Source organism: Embiotoca jacksoni, unplaced genomic scaffold (assembly GCF_022577435.1).
Source record: "Embiotoca jacksoni isolate LCO1_2020_lvr unplaced genomic scaffold, fEmbJac1.0.p SCAF_10, whole genome shotgun sequence".
Classification (NCBI taxonomy): Eukaryota; Metazoa; Chordata; class Actinopteri; family Embiotocidae; genus Embiotoca; species Embiotoca jacksoni.
Genome location: NW_027185230.1, coordinates 8,701,610 through 8,719,287, shown reverse-complemented (window position 1 = coordinate 8,719,287; position 17,678 = coordinate 8,701,610). Strand labels below are relative to the sequence as shown.

Sequence of the window (17,678 nt, the reverse complement as noted above, 5' to 3'; positions counted from 1 at the left end):
TTTGATTTTTTTTTTTGTGAGATATTGGATCTTTGGAACATTTATTGGAATTAAACCATGTGAAAGGTTTAGAAGGATAAATTACTATTTGGTGGTGCTGTTAACAACTCAGACATCTGAAATGTGGCCCTGACTACACGACGAGAAGCTAAACGTCAGAGGCCAAAAAGGTTGGAAAATCAGTCTAATCTTTCTCGTTCTCCAATTGACGTGATGTATTTTTTTTTTTTTTTAAGATTTTTATATTATAGATTGTGTCAAATCTCCATCTTAAAAGCAACTAGAAGCAAGTTGATGAATAAAAAGTAGCGGGGTAGAAAGTAGCCACAATAGTTCCCTCTAAAGTTTACCTTTGGAGGTAGAAAGCAGCATCAAATAGAAATACTATATAATATAATATAATAATAAGTAAGTAGTGTAAATTACAAGTACCTCAGAATGAAAGTGCAGCACTTGAACAAATCTACTCATATTCTACTTGATTCTATTTGAGCCGTGAGAGTGAGGTTTTGTGGGGAATACCCCTTTAACCGCAACATGAATGGGGCACAATGGAGAATAGAAGAGGAGGCTCGCTTGCTGCGGTCACGAGAGCGCAGGGAGCGTGACGTCACTTTCCTAAACCGGGCAGCAGCCGCTGAGTCCTGAGAGAGAGAGAGAGAGAGAGAGAGAGTTGGACAACCGGGAGTCCGCGAACAGCTCAACTTTTAATGTATGCTGGCCGAGCCGAGCCGAGCCGAGCCACCGCGTCGCGTCGTGCTGTTTTCTCCTCCTTCACGCATCCTCCTGCTTCACGAAGGCTCGCTGGTTTCTCACTTGTTCACGAGCAAAACTGTTTTAGGCTTTAAAAGAAAAAAAAAAAAAAAAAAAAAAAAAAAAAAAAAGAAGAAGGAAAAAAAAAAAAAAAAAAGAGCGGTTGTCTTCTCTTTTATGTGTCCAGCCTTCCTGCGACTCCCAACACGCAGCAGGGTAAGTCTTGTCCGGTGTTTTCCATGCGATTTGGTTTCAAGGATGCGTTCGCGTTTTTGTTTTACGTAAGAGCCTCTCAAAACTTAGTGTTTGGGAGTCTCGGCGGTTGAATGAGACGGGCACAGCTCCCGTGCTGTCCCGCGGCGCAATTACAAAGCGTCCACTCTCGTATTGTTTTGTTGGACAAGGATGCACGGCGCCTACATTTCACAGCCTGCTTTCTGGTGCAAAACGGGTCGCAGCTTTTACCCGCGTTTGTTCGCGTATTCACGGCGATCGTGCTGTTTAATGAGCGGCATGCAAATATGCACAGCTTACGCTCAGGTCTGAACTGCTTTTTTTTTTTTTTTTTTTTTTGGCAGCAATTCAATTCGTGCAATAACAATAGTTTGACAATAGATTCCGCTGTAAAGTTTGCTCTCCTTCAGCAGGGGCATCTGAGAAAACACATTCCCCTTCATTTTGTAAATGAGCTTCTGATATCTACAGAGAAATGTTCAGTCTACTACCACTTCTTGATTTTTGCATACAAAGTCACTGATGGACTGCTGTTGCTTCTTATATATATATATATATATATATATATATATATATATATATATATATATATATATATATGCGTGTGTGTATACATACATATATATATATATATATATATGTATGTATACACACACGCACATTAATTTGACTGGGTTGAATGTTGCCAGAAGAGCTCTGGACATGGCTCTTCATTACACATCCACCTAGTATACATTAGGGCTATGATTAATCATTGCATAGGTAAAAAGATTACCTGCTTTAGTCTTTTAGATGTCAGAAAATTGGAAAAAGAAATGTCGAATTGTGTTTCCCAATAGCCGAAGGTGCAGCCCAAAATGTCTTGTTTTGTCTCGACCAACAGTCCTCAACCATAAGAGACTTTTTTTTATTATCGCGGAGGACTAAAAGTACAAGAAAATATTCACATCAACGGTGCTGTAATTAGAGAATTTATATATTATTCCATAAGAAAATGTCTCAAAAACAATTAATGCATTTTCCAAAAAAGTTGCCCGTTCCATTTCTGTCAACCAACTAATCGATTTATCAACTAATTGTTGCATTTCTCGTAAACATTACCGTCTTCCCACATAAAACTAAAGACTGAGATCTGAATAACTCTTCCTGACTTTGTATCTTCAAAGTCTTTATGAATTTAAAACTGTTACTCCTCCAGACCACACTGCCAATAATCATCGCAACAAGTCTCAAATTGCTCACATGGTGCTCGCAGATGAAATACAAGCAGACACAGAGGACCCTGAACCTGAAGCTTAATTTTGACTGGAAATGTTTCAAAGGATATTTTGGGGATAAATCATCGACAAGGTCATTTCTGGCATTAAAAAAAAAATGTGATTTTGCTTCAGGCGGTTAGGGCACAAAAATACCGTCGCCACCAGGCATCCCCAGGGGGTCAGTGGTGATTTATAACATCCTTATAGGAAACAATACAAAGCCAGATACCATTTTCAGCAACAGGTTTAAATTAGGTTTGCATGTGGTAAGTCCGTTCCCAAAACTGCTCATTAATCAAAGAGGAATAAGTTAAATGTACTTCAGGTTTGTCACAGTTCAAGCATAAATCTATAGTCTGTTACTGTTGCACTGGAAGCCGTGCTGCTAATGAGGCTTTAATAAACACCAGGTTTTACTTTTTGAAAGGCAAATTGTTCATTTATTCACAATAAATCACTGCTGATGCACTCCATATTTACATCCCATACTGACGGTAGCTTGTGCGGATATAACGTTACAAAATACTTCATAAGTCAAGTACTTCAGTCTTCAGAAACACTAAATCACATCTGAAATAGGAGCTAACAGCAATGCGGCTAAGTTTAAACGTCTGTGTGCTTGTTTTTGTTTTTTTTCTTCGCAGCCTCAACTGAGCGATTGAGTGAGTGACTGCATGGATCAGACTGAACATGAAGAGCCTCAAAGCCAAGTTTAGAAAAACTGATGTGAGTACTGCAACATGTGTTCACGACTATGTAAATTGTGTGTGCATGCAACCCATGTGTGCACATGTGTATGTCTGCATGGATGACTCATTGTCTATGTATGCATGGCTCGAGCAGTTGGGAAATGATTTTTGGCTGAATTTCTATAACTTTGGGGGTCAGCAGCTCCTCGTGGTTTGTGGATATTTTTGAGAAAGAATAAATAGGTTCGGGAAAAAAATAAATAGGGTTTAATGATTACGTCCGAGTAATGCGTTTAGAGCTCTTGTAAACAGAAAAAGTGTTGCATGCTGGATTTCACGTGTCAGCTCCTGTTGTGCGTGTCATGACAACGTTACGGCCTTAAAAGGAGGTCACGACGTTGTGAAACTCATTTACGGCGTGATATGATGCAGACCTTTATACAAACAGATAACATAGAAACCTTTTATATTGAGTCGTGTTGGAAAATGACTCGACGTTGTGACATGGATTTTTTTTTTTTTGTGTGTGCTATTAATCCCGCAAAGACCTCATCAGTGCAGAGTCACTGCTCCAGATGAGGATTTGATCCTGCTGACTATGAATCAGTCTTTTGGGAGAAACTTCATGCTGGTTCAGTCCCAGTCTGAGATGCTCCACAACTCACAGGAAGTGAGGCGTCTCCGCAACGTCTGACTCATCTGTTGTCACGGTGACCCTAATGACACAGAGCCAAACGCCAGACAGGAAAAGTCTGGAGGGCTGTGTGATGAATGGGATGAGTTTTAAGCGATGAAGGGCGTGTCAGAAGTAAAGAAGTCGGCGAGTGGAATGAAGAATGTGAAGTTAAGGAGACACTTTGTTTATGTAGACAGTTTCCATGAGATTAAGAGTTTGCGGTGGGGCGGGATGGTGAGCTCCGGTTAAATGGCATGTTCTGCTGAGACAGAGAGCGAGACTGTCCCGCGCAGGAAGAATTAGGCGGAGTATATCCCTGCTTTTATTCAATTATACCCACAACATACTGTGAAGCATAACTACAGCAGGGATTACTGTGTAGAGAGCCGCATGTCTGCAAGTGGAGAGCTGATCAAACCCCCCCCGAGACCCACCTGTAGAACACCTACGAAATCATTCAAATGTGCAGTCACAATTGCTCATAAGGAATATAAATACAAGAGATATACATATACAAGAGAAACTGACAAAAATGGGGGGCGGGGGAGGGATGCCTGCCATTTTACATGGCCGTTGTGCCTAATATTAGTAAATTACTGCAAATTCAGTCAGCTATGTGGGGGAACACAATAGCGTCCATTGTTCTGGGAAACATTGATTCCAGTGTTGGGCTGCATCGGTCAAATAGTTCCTTTTTCGCGAGTAAGATGGATGAGGTCTGCCTCGTCCATGCGTTTTACAGTGGAAAAAAAACAAAAAAAAACAGTATTGTACAGTAGCAGTTGTAAAATGTTTGAGATCCTTTTGGAGTGAAATGCTCATCCTCACTAAAATAGGCAGTCGTAGGCGGCATGAGAGAAGACGAGGAAGAGCAGTGGATGTGAATGTTGCTTAGAAACACAACTGATGTGCCATTGGCTGCCGTGCAGGCCTTTGCAGACCTCCCACCCACGTAGATTGTCGCACTTTGATCGCTTGGATAATTGTTCGGTTTGTCTCCCGTTTCATGAAATAAATCTCCCATTTTCATATCTGTATGTTGATACGATGCAGTTTGGAACAGAAAAGTGCTGCGCTGCATTAGTCACAAGCAAACTAGTGATAACGGTTTTCTGTCTTATGACCGTAATAGGGCATCTATATGGTATGCCATCATTTAAAAACTGATCTGAATGCGAAAGCACGTTTATTTCTTTGTTTTTCACGTTTTATGCCCTGCCAATCACTCAAATCAATATAACACCCTGAGTGGAAGTTTGTCAAACTGTTTTTTTATTGATTATCCTACATTTAGAAAACAGTTTATTGCTGCATACTGGAGTAGTCCATTATCCTGTATGTAGCCAGTTATATTCTGAGATTCAAGATTAAAGTTTTACCCTCATATATTTTTAAAAACAAGGAACCTTCAGTATGGCACACGACAGTCATTTGCATGCAAAATAAACTTGGGCTAAACACCCCCAGTATTGCAGTCCTCACTTAGTGATTCAAATTAATGGTTACGATTATGATATGCAGAAAAAAATAAATAAAAAGTTTTACAGGCCGACATGTTGAACCTAGCCAACAGTCATTCCACTGCTTTTTATAGAAACCTTGAACAACCGTAATAGAAAGAAAAATATCTCTAGTTCTATTTCAGGCTGCGAGTGTCAGTGATAGATTACTCAGGAATGTTCCCCCCAAAACCAGGCCTTCATTTTTTTTTATTTTTTTTTTACAAAATAACAGAAACTTACGTAAATAACTCCTCGATGAAGCAAAGACCTTTCCAGATAATGTGCAATGGAATCTGTGATTCAGTGTCAAATCTTTGCTAAATGCTTGATTTGAAGGATCCTCCGCCAGCTCGGTGAACTGAATGAGTCAGTGAGCCAAACCTTTACTTGAACACCTCTCTGCATGAGGCCAGAGAGAAGAGAACAGGATGTTTTATGATGGTTATGTGATATGGGACGCTCAACAGCTCGATGATAACGCCAGATAATAAAACCTTAATTACATTTTACATTTTTTTTATTTATAGAGGGATAATAATGTAAATCAAATTATCACGAGCCAGACTACAATGTAGTTGACAGCTATTAAAAATATTCCAGCACTGACCTGTTTAAATGCCGTCTGTTAAGGCAACGTTAACATTTTTCCATCGGAGTATTAGTGCATCCTAAAATATCAATTATATCATTCAGACATGTTTACACAACATGAAAACACATAAGCACAATGATTAATGTTACCTGTTTAATTCCAGATTACTTACACACACACACACACACACACACACACACACACACACACACACACACACACACACACACACACACACACACACACACACAGGTCAGACCCGCACACCTTAATCTATTTCACATCCTGAATTTTTCAAAACATGAGAAATATTTAATGCTGACCTGCAGGAATTGCGTAACACCTGACATGCAGAATTTTCTATTATATAAATACATTTTATAGACGAATGATATCTTAGGGTTTGAATATTAAACTCAGTATTCAGTGATGGCGATAGTTACGAGGAGGGCGATAAAGAATGCGCACAACACCAGATCACCCAATATACCATTCTCGAATGAAAGACTCCGCCTCTTCAGTCTCATGCGAGGAGTCTTTGATCTGGTTTCGGTGCTTTTTTTTTTTTTTTTTTTTCTATTTCTATTTCATATAATGTTTTGTAGGTTATTGTTTGATCTCTACTCATCTTATTTGTATGTTTTCGAATGCCTTTGTGCGTCTTGTTAAATGCCTGGCTACCTGGATAAAAAGTTGAAAGTTTGTATGGTGTTTAAAAAGCTTTTAATTTCACAGGGTTAGAGAATATATTTATAGGAACAATCTCGAAGATTTTGTGTCGAAATAACGTCTATCTGTGAATGAGGTAACACAATGGTGATTGATCCTTGGGCCAATCGGTGACAGGCGTTGCATTAGCAGTGTTACAACCGGTGTGTTCACAGCGACATTCCTGTGAAAAATCACAAGCGTTTCACAGTAAGTGACGGGTTTTCCATCAACCAGCAGTGATTGTTCCGCCAGAGAGCCAAAGCTGTGGCAGTGTGGTTTCTTTTTGGGAAGCTGATTTTTCCCATGGAAAACGTTCTTTTACCCATGAATGTATATTTCATATCACACTCACAAGTTAAAAAAAAACTATGCAAAAAAACATAGTGATGACTAATGATCTCAATCCCGCTCTAGGCATCACATGACTGCGGTCAAAGCTGTAGGAAAAGCTAATGGAACAGGCTCGCTCTAAAACTGCCAGCTGACTGACGACACACTGTTTGGATCTCTGAGAAGCGAAGTCCAAAAACACATCTTTAATTACTGCTTATCGTCATAGGAACAAACAGATCTCCGAGATTTGTCTCAGTCATCAAAATACAATGACAGAAAAACTCAAATATGTCACTGCTGGCACAGAAAACTGTGTTTGAATGAAAAGCCACTTAATTAAGTCAACATTTCTCCGCCGTGGCTTTACTACACTTATGTCATCTCCTCTGTTAAATGTGAGAAAAACAGATCTTTCCGCCCACATTGTGTTTGGCGAATGATTGAATTACTTTCTTGAGCTAGCAGCATGTTTGATTGTTGGGAAAAACATTTGAATGTAGAAATACCATGCAAAACTAGATTAAAACTGTACAGCCAGGCAGACTCAGCAGAATGTGTCACCAGGTTAAGGAGATCAGCTTTCTCAAATGCTGCACTGTGAGGCTAAGTAGTGTGAAAATGCGCCGCCTACGCTTAAAGTGCTGATGCATTTCCAAGTTTAACATTAAACAGTGTTTCTGTTGCACGAAAAGATAAACCGAGTATGACGGCAGTCAATTTCTGCACTGGGATCCGTGTGAGTGTGTGCTGGTTTGACTTTGGTCACATTATGTGTCCACCAAAATTCTGTGCATACCAGCGCCTAACAGGGGACAGCACCGGAGCAGGTGTGTAGTTATGCAAGGTCAAAATGAATCGGAGGAATTCTTTTGTGCGTGTGTGTGTGTGTGTGTGTGTGTGTGTGTGTGTGTGTGTGTGTGTGTGTGTGTGTGTGTGTGTGTGTGTGTGTGTATGTTTTGTTAGTTTCATATGTGTGTCTGCTAAACTCTGCACCGGCGTGTTGAAATGTTTGTATCAGCCTGAATATGTCTTTAGAATACATTAATGACATTTTGACTAAGCCTATTTAGCCAAACAAACGTAGTAATTGGGGAGAGTGTGTGTCTGTCTGTCTGTGTGTGTGTGTGTGTGTGTGTGTGTGTACATGTGTACATGTGTTAAGAGATCAGTGTTTTAGACAAGCAGACGGTGTAATCTGGTTTCTGGGAACGGCTTTGGCAATAAGCCACAACAAGACTTGGAAGCATTTTGCTTTTGCTCATGTCTGAACAGTCGCGCGCATCAATAACTTCAGTTACTCTCTTTGTCCTGTTCAAATTGTCAGTCGTTGATTTGATTTATATTCAGGTCAGTCAATGTCTCTGCATCTTCACATGTAAAGAACTGAGATGGGCACACAACCTTTGTAAAATAAGACGATGTTCAAATGGCACCATGTTGTCTTTCAGTTTATTAATAACCAGGTCTGCTTCGGTAATTACACTAATCCACATTAAATTCAAGTTTGAACTCAATTGTTGGTGATTAGTTGTTGTTCAAATATGAGGCAAAGCATACTATTTATTTATATGAAGAGTTCTTTTAGATTTAGTTGGAATAACATCAAGATTTATCTTCTGTACAACCAGGGCCGAGTAGGAATTTTTCAAGACGATCGCAATACCCCAAGACTTTTCTTAACCTCATAATTTGCGAAATATGATATATATTTCTACAAACCTGCGCTTTTGTTTGACAAAAGAAGCTCAAGACCTCAAATGTAAAACATTGTGAAAACACAAGAAGAGCTTTGCTTAAAAAAATACAGTCGAACACTTGAGAAAACTTTGATTGCGGCTTGCATTTTGACGGCAAATCTAAACAAACGTTCAGTTCTGGTTGTCAGTACTTGAAAAAAAAAAAAAAATCACGTGGAATTAGTGAAAGAAATCTTAATTGAATCCTGCAGCGTGCCGTCGAAACTTTGAGACGACATTAACAGTTTGGTCCATGCTGTTCGGCCGCAGTTTCTCTTGACCGTCAGACCCTTCTACCATCCCCCAAGCTCATTATTTACTAGCTGCGCGGCTTTGAAAGCCGCACGCACACACACACGCACCTACATACTGTATCGGCGTGTGTTGTTGTCTGCGTGTCCTATTGTTGACAGCGGTACGAGTATTGAACACGCAAACCAGCCCTTCATGCTGTCGCACCGCTTAAACCCGCTTCTCCAGATGCTAGACTAAGCGGGATTACTCGAGGCTTACACGCACGCACACGCACACGCACACACACACACACACACACACTGTCAAACCCATTCATACATTCACATCCATGTGTATAGACCAGCATCTACAGCAGACACACCCCCCCACACCCCCTCCCGTTATCATCCAGCCTCTGTGTCTAATTGATGTGTGGATTACGCCGTCTCTCACTTCACGCAGCTGTTTCGTAGCTTCGGTTCATCGGAGCTACACGACACCGGAGACTGAACTGCACATTTACTGTTTGCTGTATTTTTGGCACCTCCAAAGTGCACACGGTCTGAATATGGCTGTGTAAATATTGAAGGAGTGGAGCCCTCCTTATCAGGAGTTATGAAATGTGTCTGCTGTGTCAACTGGTGCGGCACTGCAAAGGAAATCGCATGCTGATGATCCGAAAACATTTCTAAAATAATGGCTGAAGACATTAAATCCTAAAAAATTTCCCAGGATTCTTAGTGCGGTACATCGTGGGAAATATAGCCATTGGATATATTGCTTACAAGATAAAACATGATACAAAATAAACATCATGTTAATGCAGCAGTCCTTCAGTTATAGAAGGTTTCTTTTTTTTTTTTTACTGAACTACGGCTAGAAGCATCCCCACTTGGCCGTGTTTGATTTGGCCCAGACTGACTTGGTTTGGCATGTAATGGTTTGTTCTGGCTGGGTGTAGTGAAAGGGTATTAGTCCTGGGAGTGACAGTAAAACATTCGGGACAGCCCGGCATTAATCTGCGAGAGGAGGCGGAGGAAGGGTGTGTGTCTGTCTGTGTGTTGTCAATAGTCAGCAGGAGATGCAGCAGCCCAGAGGAGAATTATCACCCTATTCACACTTTCTCCATACAGTATATTCAGACTAACTAGAGAGACCATTCAATAATAGTCAATGCTGACATAAAAACACATGATGTAATGGTGATATAGGTTCACAACGCTTACCGGTTTAATTGAATTAGAACAGTCAGGAGCTTCAGAAACCACGCAGCCAACCAGACCGCTAACTGTCACTTGGGTTTTGCTCCTCTCAACCAGTGGCATGAACAGAAATAGAGCTGAAAGGATTAGTCGATTATTTTATTTTTTTTGGTAGAAAATCATCTATCTGGCCACATAGAAAATGTTTTTTTTTTTTTTTTTGTTGAATCCTATATGAAGAGGCAAAAGTCTTTTGTATGTGCTTGTCTTGTCTGTAGCTGCTGCTTTAGTCGCCTCGGTTAGTTACTTGATTGCACTTAACTACTGCGCTCATTATGCTGAAGTTTTCCTCTTGATTTTGTCCACACAAGCTCAGTTTAAATTCATCCCAAGGAAAGTCTGAGGAAACTGGCTTACGACCTGTTTAAACAAGGACTCAATTGAAGCAGGAAGTGTCCGTGGGATCTGTCTATTCCTTGTCGCCTGTGTACATGAACTACAGCCTGAAACCTGCTCATCAGCCACCGTATGAAACACCGAGTGTGCTAAGAGGAGGCGGGTGTGATTGCAGTGTCTGCATGTGTTTGCATGCTCATTTATGTGTGGGTGTGTGTTTGGGCATGGGCTAGTTTGTTGTCTGACGTGGATGTGAAGACACCAGCGGTGATGCAAGGTGCTCGCCTGCTGCTCTGCGTACGAGAACGTACGAGTTTAATGTTCTTGGGGAAACTGTTCGCGGTACATCCGACACGGCACGACTCATTAGACATGACACGATCATCCTGCACTACATGCAGATGAAGTAATGGTGTCAGGCACAACTAATCACTGATAATAATGACGGCACCAGTAAAACAAGATAGAAGCAGATAAGGGTGGGTGAGGAGAGTTCAGTTGAAAGGTTTAGGAGTTTTAAGGAATAATGAAGAAACACCACAGTGAAGTAATAATAAGGAACAACAGCTGATTGAAGGAAGAGATGATAAAAGGACAAAGATAAAGGACGAGAAATTGCGGATGATGGGGAAGAAAGAGTGCAGGATAGTGGGAAGGGAAGTCGGGCTCCCAGCCCCCAGCTTGGTTTAGACGGGTTGTTTAGTTTGGCCTTCTCTGAACAACTGGAACAATATTCACGCTAGAAGATGGATGGAGGAAAGGGTTACACGCAGTTCACCTGAAAAAACAGAGACTTTTGGCATTGCACGGCTTGATTTGCTACTTACTTCCAAGAAATGATTTTGCTTGCAAATGTTTGAGGTGTGTTTTTAGTTCTGTCTAATGATTTAAGTGATGAAAGTCATAGACAAGTTTATGGATATAACTAGTTTAGCCCAATATGCCGCGCTTGGAGCTCACCAGAACGATCAGAGGCTGTGTAATGTTTTTTATTTATTTTTTATTTGACCCGACAGTACTTTGACTCTGTACACTAACTGTGTGCATGTGTGTTTGAACTGCCCGGCCTATCTTGACTGAAGTGAGTGATACTGTGTATTTTTTCCCCACTCTGCTGACTTGAGCGTAATGAGGCTGGTTGCTTTCCAAGTCCGACAGTGTTTATTTATAGGGCAGGAAAGGCTATTTGTGTGAGGAGGAAGTGCTGCACGAGAGCTTTTTTTTTTTTTTTTACTGGAGGTCTTCTCGCCCCATACAGGTCCTACACCGGACATCTGTAGCAATCCTCCAATTTAAAAGCGGACTAAAAGAACATTTCAATGACAAAACTGTGTATTTACAGACTGAAAGACAATCTACTGGCTGTATTCTTGGGAGGTTGGCAGTCGTTACGGCACTTGGGACAATAAAATATAGCGTGAATACAGTCACAATGTCTGAAATCGCATTTGAACTTTTCCACATTGAGCTGGTTCCTGTATTAACAGCATATCTGAGTGAGCACATGGTTGCGGGTGGAGAGGAGGGGGGGGGGGTTCACTCTACAGTCATGGTGGCCTCGTTCTTGTAACTTCACTAGTCGTTTATGAGAAGAGCACACGTAAAGGAGAAGTAATTAGTGAGGTCAACTAAATCAAGTCGTGATGCTCGGGTAAGGGAGCCGACGGATGAGATGGTGTTTCCCTTTTTTCTGTGTGCGCTGTCCTGAGTGGAAAGGCGGAGAGAGAGACACTTATAAAACAGTAACAAGATGTCATCATTCTTTGATTTATAAATGGGGCTGCACTACAGTTTTTGAAACACTAAAAGTACAAAGTAGGAACATGGTGTTTGCTGGGGTATGCTTGCCATGACGTCGCTCTCAGCTACACTTCTCAAGTTTTTATTGGACAAGGTTTTTACAAGAATGTTAAACATGCTATAAATACTAAATGAGTTGTGGTTTTGATAACACAAATGAGGTTAAAAAATAACTGAAATAAGGACTTGAATGGACTACACAGAATGCTGCTTGATTTTCAGGCCAACATAGTCGTGTGATATATTTAAATCAATTAAACATTTAAAAAAACAAAACACAATAATTCTCCTTGGCAGACTTCTTCTTGGCAAAGTTGGTGCAAAAGCAAGCTGCTTCTGGTTCTCATTGGTGTCTATAAAGGGGAACGCCACCATTTTTTTTACACATAAAAGTCTGTTTACAGGTCTTGGGGAGTACTACTGCATATGTGGGGAAAAAGTTGTATGTGAAGCCTATTGTGGTTGCAGAGGGAGCTGCGTGGAGTCTGATAAATTGTGATTACGTGAGTAAGGATTGGTTGTGGCTGACATTACGAATTTGGAAATAAATATAAAAATCAGTGGGCCTTTTGTTAAGAGAGAAGTGATCTTGCCAGACGTCTGCAGCCGGTTCCTCATAACGGCCTGATTCTAGTGTCCCGAGGCGACATTTACCCACACCGGTTGCATTGTGGGTAATGTAGGCAACAGATTGAAACGTGAAATCTCTGGTTATGTTCCATTACTATTTAAATTTGTTTTCCCAAACTCTCCATCGTAAGTCTGACGATGTTATGGGAATGTTAAATCTAGTACTCTCTCAATTAAACAATTGGAAGGTGATCATGAATATGCAAGATGGTGACTGGACTACAAGCAATAACTAGATTTGAGAGTAAAATATATTTAATGAGGAGAGGGGGTGGGGGTAAAATTGTGGAGAATTTTTGAACGCGGTTGCCAGACTAGAGAAATGTTCTCATGCTGTTAATTAGTTTCATTATCTAAACGTGCGGCCCACACTGGGTAGCATTGTGAAATACATGGCAGCGTCTCTCATTATAAAAGAAACCATCTGGTCTTTGTTTAACAGTTCTGTACACTAACTCTGCTCAGTTTCATTCTCAGAGTCTCGTAACGTATTGTAGTGTGTGTGTGTGTGTGTGTGTGTGTGTGTGTGTGTGTGTGTGTGTGTGTGTGTGCGCGCCCGCTACAGAGGCGGCCAGTAAGCGGTTTCAGCTGTGGCCCGAGAGAAAGGATGTATTGTTTGAGGAGATTTGAGGATCTGCTTTGTTGCAGATAAGAGGTTTGAAGTTAACAGCCACTGCTGATCAAAGGGCAGAGATACTGCAGATGTGTCAATCTGTCTTTTCTTCACCGTTTCTTTTCCTCTCCTTCTGTACAGCGTTAACTCTTCCATCCTCTCCTCTGCTTCCTGCCCTCCTCCGTCTCTGAACCGCCCTCGAACAAAGAATATTCTTTTACCTTGTGTAGCTCCGGATTCCCCTCTGGAGTTAAATCGCGTCGTCTCCGTCTCTTGCCACCCGTCTAACCTACTTTTCTTTCGCATGTATTTATTATCTCTCATCTCCGCATGTAATCCCGTAGACGACTTGATTCTTATTTGCATAAAAGACAAATCTGGGTTAGTGTGTGAACTGTGTGTTGGTGTTGTGATAAATCAGTTCGCCTCTCTGAGAAACCGTGAGGAAGAAAAGGCGTTTCCTCCCAATAATCTTGTGTTGCTTTGGTTGTTTTTTTCCTTTTCTACCTGACACGAGTTGACTTCGGTTGTTTTTACTTCTTTTCCATCCTTTCGGCTTTCAGCGAATCAGTCTCTCTGTAGAGTTCCTTTGTCTTATCTATTTCCCAGACAATCTCTCTTTACGACAGACTTTTTAGTTTTTCTTGCCGAGCCAACTCAGCGCATGTCGGTCTGCCCGTTTTTTCCAACACTTAAATCCAGAACAAGATTTCCTGACAATTATTGACCCAATCAACATGAAATTTGTTAGGGTATTTTTTTTCATCCCCCATTGTCTTATTACCTTGGATTTTGGTACCACTGTCAACTCGAACCTCCATCGCACAACTCTTTAATCCATGACAAGACATCTGGAAAAGTCATTCCTGGACTTCAATGAAATTTGTCATGGATATGCGTTGGAAGTTTTCTTATCTTCCTGGGAAAACGGTTTTATTTTTCAGTTTGACCTGGAAGTGCGCAGATCTGGCGAACAACAGATGAAGGCCTTCCAGTGTCTTTCCTTATCAGGTCAATTTTACCAGTGAAACTGAACCAGTTGTGTAGAAATATACATAAAAGTCCAAATCAAAGTAGAACAAATTGTATTCTGTATTCTATTTTTTTTTGTTTTTTTTGTTGAGGAAAATCCTCAAGTTCGTCTAAAGTAAATGTTTGTCTGTTAAATCCATCTGCTCTTAGCTGTTGAACTCTACAAACATACAGCATATGATGTGGTGATTACTCTTTCCTGATCGAAGTTTGTTTTTCCTACTGAGAACTGAGGAGGTTCAGGGAAACGGAAAAAGCACAAATGTTTATGCAAAAACCATTAGGTTAACAAACACGCTTGATGGGCATCTGTTTTCTTTGCCATTCAGTGTAAAACTGGAGTAATGACTGAATCCTAGAAGCTGCAGTTAACATAATTTGTTTCCAAAACTTCAAAATCGGACAAACCGAAAGCTGTGAAACACATGTGGAGAAGAGGGGACAGAAGGAAAGAGGGAGGTAAGGAAGAGAGAGTCTCTGAAATGAAACAACACAGGATAATAAAAAGAAAGTCTGATTTATACCGCTGTAAAAATCTTTGACTCTCAGAATGTGTTTCTCAACTCATTAAATCCTCTCCCTTACTTCTACACTTCTGTCCCACGTCGGCTGCTCTCTTGTTCTTGTCCTCGCAGCCGGCCTCGGGCCTGGACAAACAAGAAACACTTAGTGTTATCTGAACACTCTTTGTGCGTCTTAATGAGTGTCAAAGCTAAAGACAGAGCGGGAACACACACCCTGATCCCACTGTAAACACACTGAGCTGCAGCACAAGAGACAGAAGGAGAGGGAGAAGCCGGAGGAGAAGCAGGCGGGCAGACGGAGCGAAAGGAAACAACAGAAAGCAGGGGAGGAAGTGAAAATCCTTTTTACTTCCTGGTTGGACACAGAACAACACTGCTCTTATTGGTTGATAATCTCAGGATCAGTGACTCATGATGTGTTACTGTGGCAAACCCGAAACCTAAAAAAAAAAAAAAAAAAAAAAAATCATATCTTTTCTCTGCATTTTCAAGAGCTCGTATCAGCTTTTTTTTCTCCACGCCTGTTATCTAATTCTTTAGAAAGAGACGTCCCTTCAGGACGTGGATATTTAGTTTCCTGCTTGCTCTCAGTCACTAATACACTTGTCTGTGTCGTGGAGTCAGGAATGCCCTCGAACCATAGATACTTCAAAAATATTAGTCCATAAAACCAAAAATAAAAGCCACATATTCCTCCAGACTGTAAACCTGATTTAATCTCTTGTTTTCTAATGACTTCATGCCAATATTGTCCTTCGTGGTGGCCCGCTAGCTTACACACGAAATAGGCAACGCTTTCTTGTGGAGCTCTTTTTTTTTTTTTTTTTTTTTGCATTGTTCAATTACTTTCTATTGGAGTTGAAGCCTGCACTGATTTTTGCACCATTTCTGCCAGAACAGCATTATTTCATCAGCCTCCCTGCGATGACGCTCCTTCTGCGCGCGGCCGAATGTGGAGCAGTGCATTCCGCTCCACTTAAACCTGTCCAGTGCGATGTACTCTAATGTCACGCTGCTCTGTCATAACTGCCCTTCATTTTCTTTTTAGTTCAGCCTATTAAAATCACAGAGTCCATTAGGCACGATCACACTATAGAGTACATAAGTGTTTGCCCTCTAATTTGTGCGAGTGCCGGGTATTTATTTTGGGCCGGGTCCATTCCACTTTTTCTCTTCCATGCAGCTCTTGTTAATGGGACAATCACAGGAGCATTCGCTGCAAATGTCAACCGTACGAGATGTTTTGTTTTTTTTGGAAAGAGAAGTTTATTTTATGTTAATATTGTTTTGATGAATCAAAGTAAGAGTGATCCACACACCCTTCACCTCCCCAACTGTTTGCAACAATCCCAAACAAATGATGTTATCGCCTATTGTTTAATCAGTTATTTCCCCGCTTTTGACTCTTGCTGCTGTACAGCGTGACCGGCGCACTGCTCCAGTTTACAAAGAGGAAGTTCCTCTCAATAGGAGACAAGTGAAATTAACCAGGAAAACTGGAGGTGAACTTCTGAGACGCAGATGTGTGGAAAAGTACTCTAAGTTGTGCAGATGTTTTAAGACTGTTTCTCTCCGTCCTACAAGCCCCTTTGGGCAATAATACATGGCATGGTCATAAACAGTAACATCTGTTAGGTAGAGAAGGGAAATGTTGACTTTACACTGTGGACACAGTGGAGGTTCAGGTGAGGTAAACGCTTTGGAAGAGTCGGGTATCTTTAGAGTAAAACTGTTGTCAACTAGGCAATTGTAAGAAGACACAGAGTAATGCGCCGTCCCATTCGTTGTTTTTTTTGCCCTAAATGTTCTGCAGTTTCTTGAAACAAAGCAACTGACAACCAATGACTGCGTGAACAAATCTCTACTGAAGCGAGTACGCGGTGCTGCTAGTCCGCTAGCGCTTCCAATGAAGTGCAAAACTCTGAACAAATATATACAACGCATCTCTTTTTGTGGTTTCCCTTCATTGTAAACCTTCACTAACTCAACTCTGATTTCAACGTGACTGCGCGTCGTCACAGGTTTGTATAATTGAGCCCCTTTCATGACAGCTTTGTTCTGTCTCCTTTGAATTTTGTGTAAATCGTGGGTGGGTACATTTTATGTATACAGTAAACTCGGTTTTTCATGAACAAAGCTTTTTCTCGTGTCTCTGTGAGACACACAGTATCTCCAGCAAACTTCTGTCGATCAACGGAGTGCATTTCCACTCCAGCGTTGAACAAACATTTTGCCTTTTCAGTCATTGTGTCATCTGTGACATCATGTTAAACCCCTACATGTTTAAGCATAGGCTCATTTTATTTCTAAAATATTTAAATGGTTACCAACTAATGGATATATAATTGTAATGTAATGTGCGTAATGACTTTTGTTTGCCGTAATTAGATGGCAATATTTCGGACACGGGTCAGTTGGACCAATTTTTAGGCCTTTCATTAAGACTCTGGAGGACCGCGAGGTGGAGCTTCATGTACCAAGAGTGCTACACGTACCAAAGTCTGTCAATCACTGCTCTAGCGGACCGATGGGTCCATTACATTCTTTGGCGTGATACTGGGCTGAAATATCATCTTATACCACGAGTTAACATTTACTGCTTTAGTGAAACTTGGACACCGAGATGGTTGGCTTCATGGAGGTATTTCATATTTCGCTGCTGCTGTAGCTCAATGTACTGATCTTGGAACAGATATATAAAAAAAAATATATGAATTCATTTAGACTATGAATATTGAATAGGTATGCATGCAGGATTCAAT

At 40.9% G+C, this 17,678-nt stretch overlaps 1 protein-coding gene across 2 annotated transcripts in view; it reads left to right on the top strand.

The window, feature by feature from the left end:
* The first annotated feature begins 550 nt into the window (after positions 1–550).
* Positions 551–17,678, top strand: part of rai14 (retinoic acid induced 14) — a 39,904-nt gene continuing 22,776 nt past the window's right edge. Inside the window, exons 1-2 of one of the 2 annotated variants that reach the window (XM_069163954.1) lie at positions 551–969; positions 2,891–2,972. In XM_069163954.1, the coding sequence (XP_069020055.1) occupies positions 2,937–2,972 (36 nt within the window). In that variant the 5' untranslated portion in view covers positions 551–969; positions 2,891–2,936. The remainder of the gene's footprint in view (positions 970–2,890; positions 2,973–17,678) is intronic. The other variant, XM_069163946.1, reaches the window with a different exon arrangement.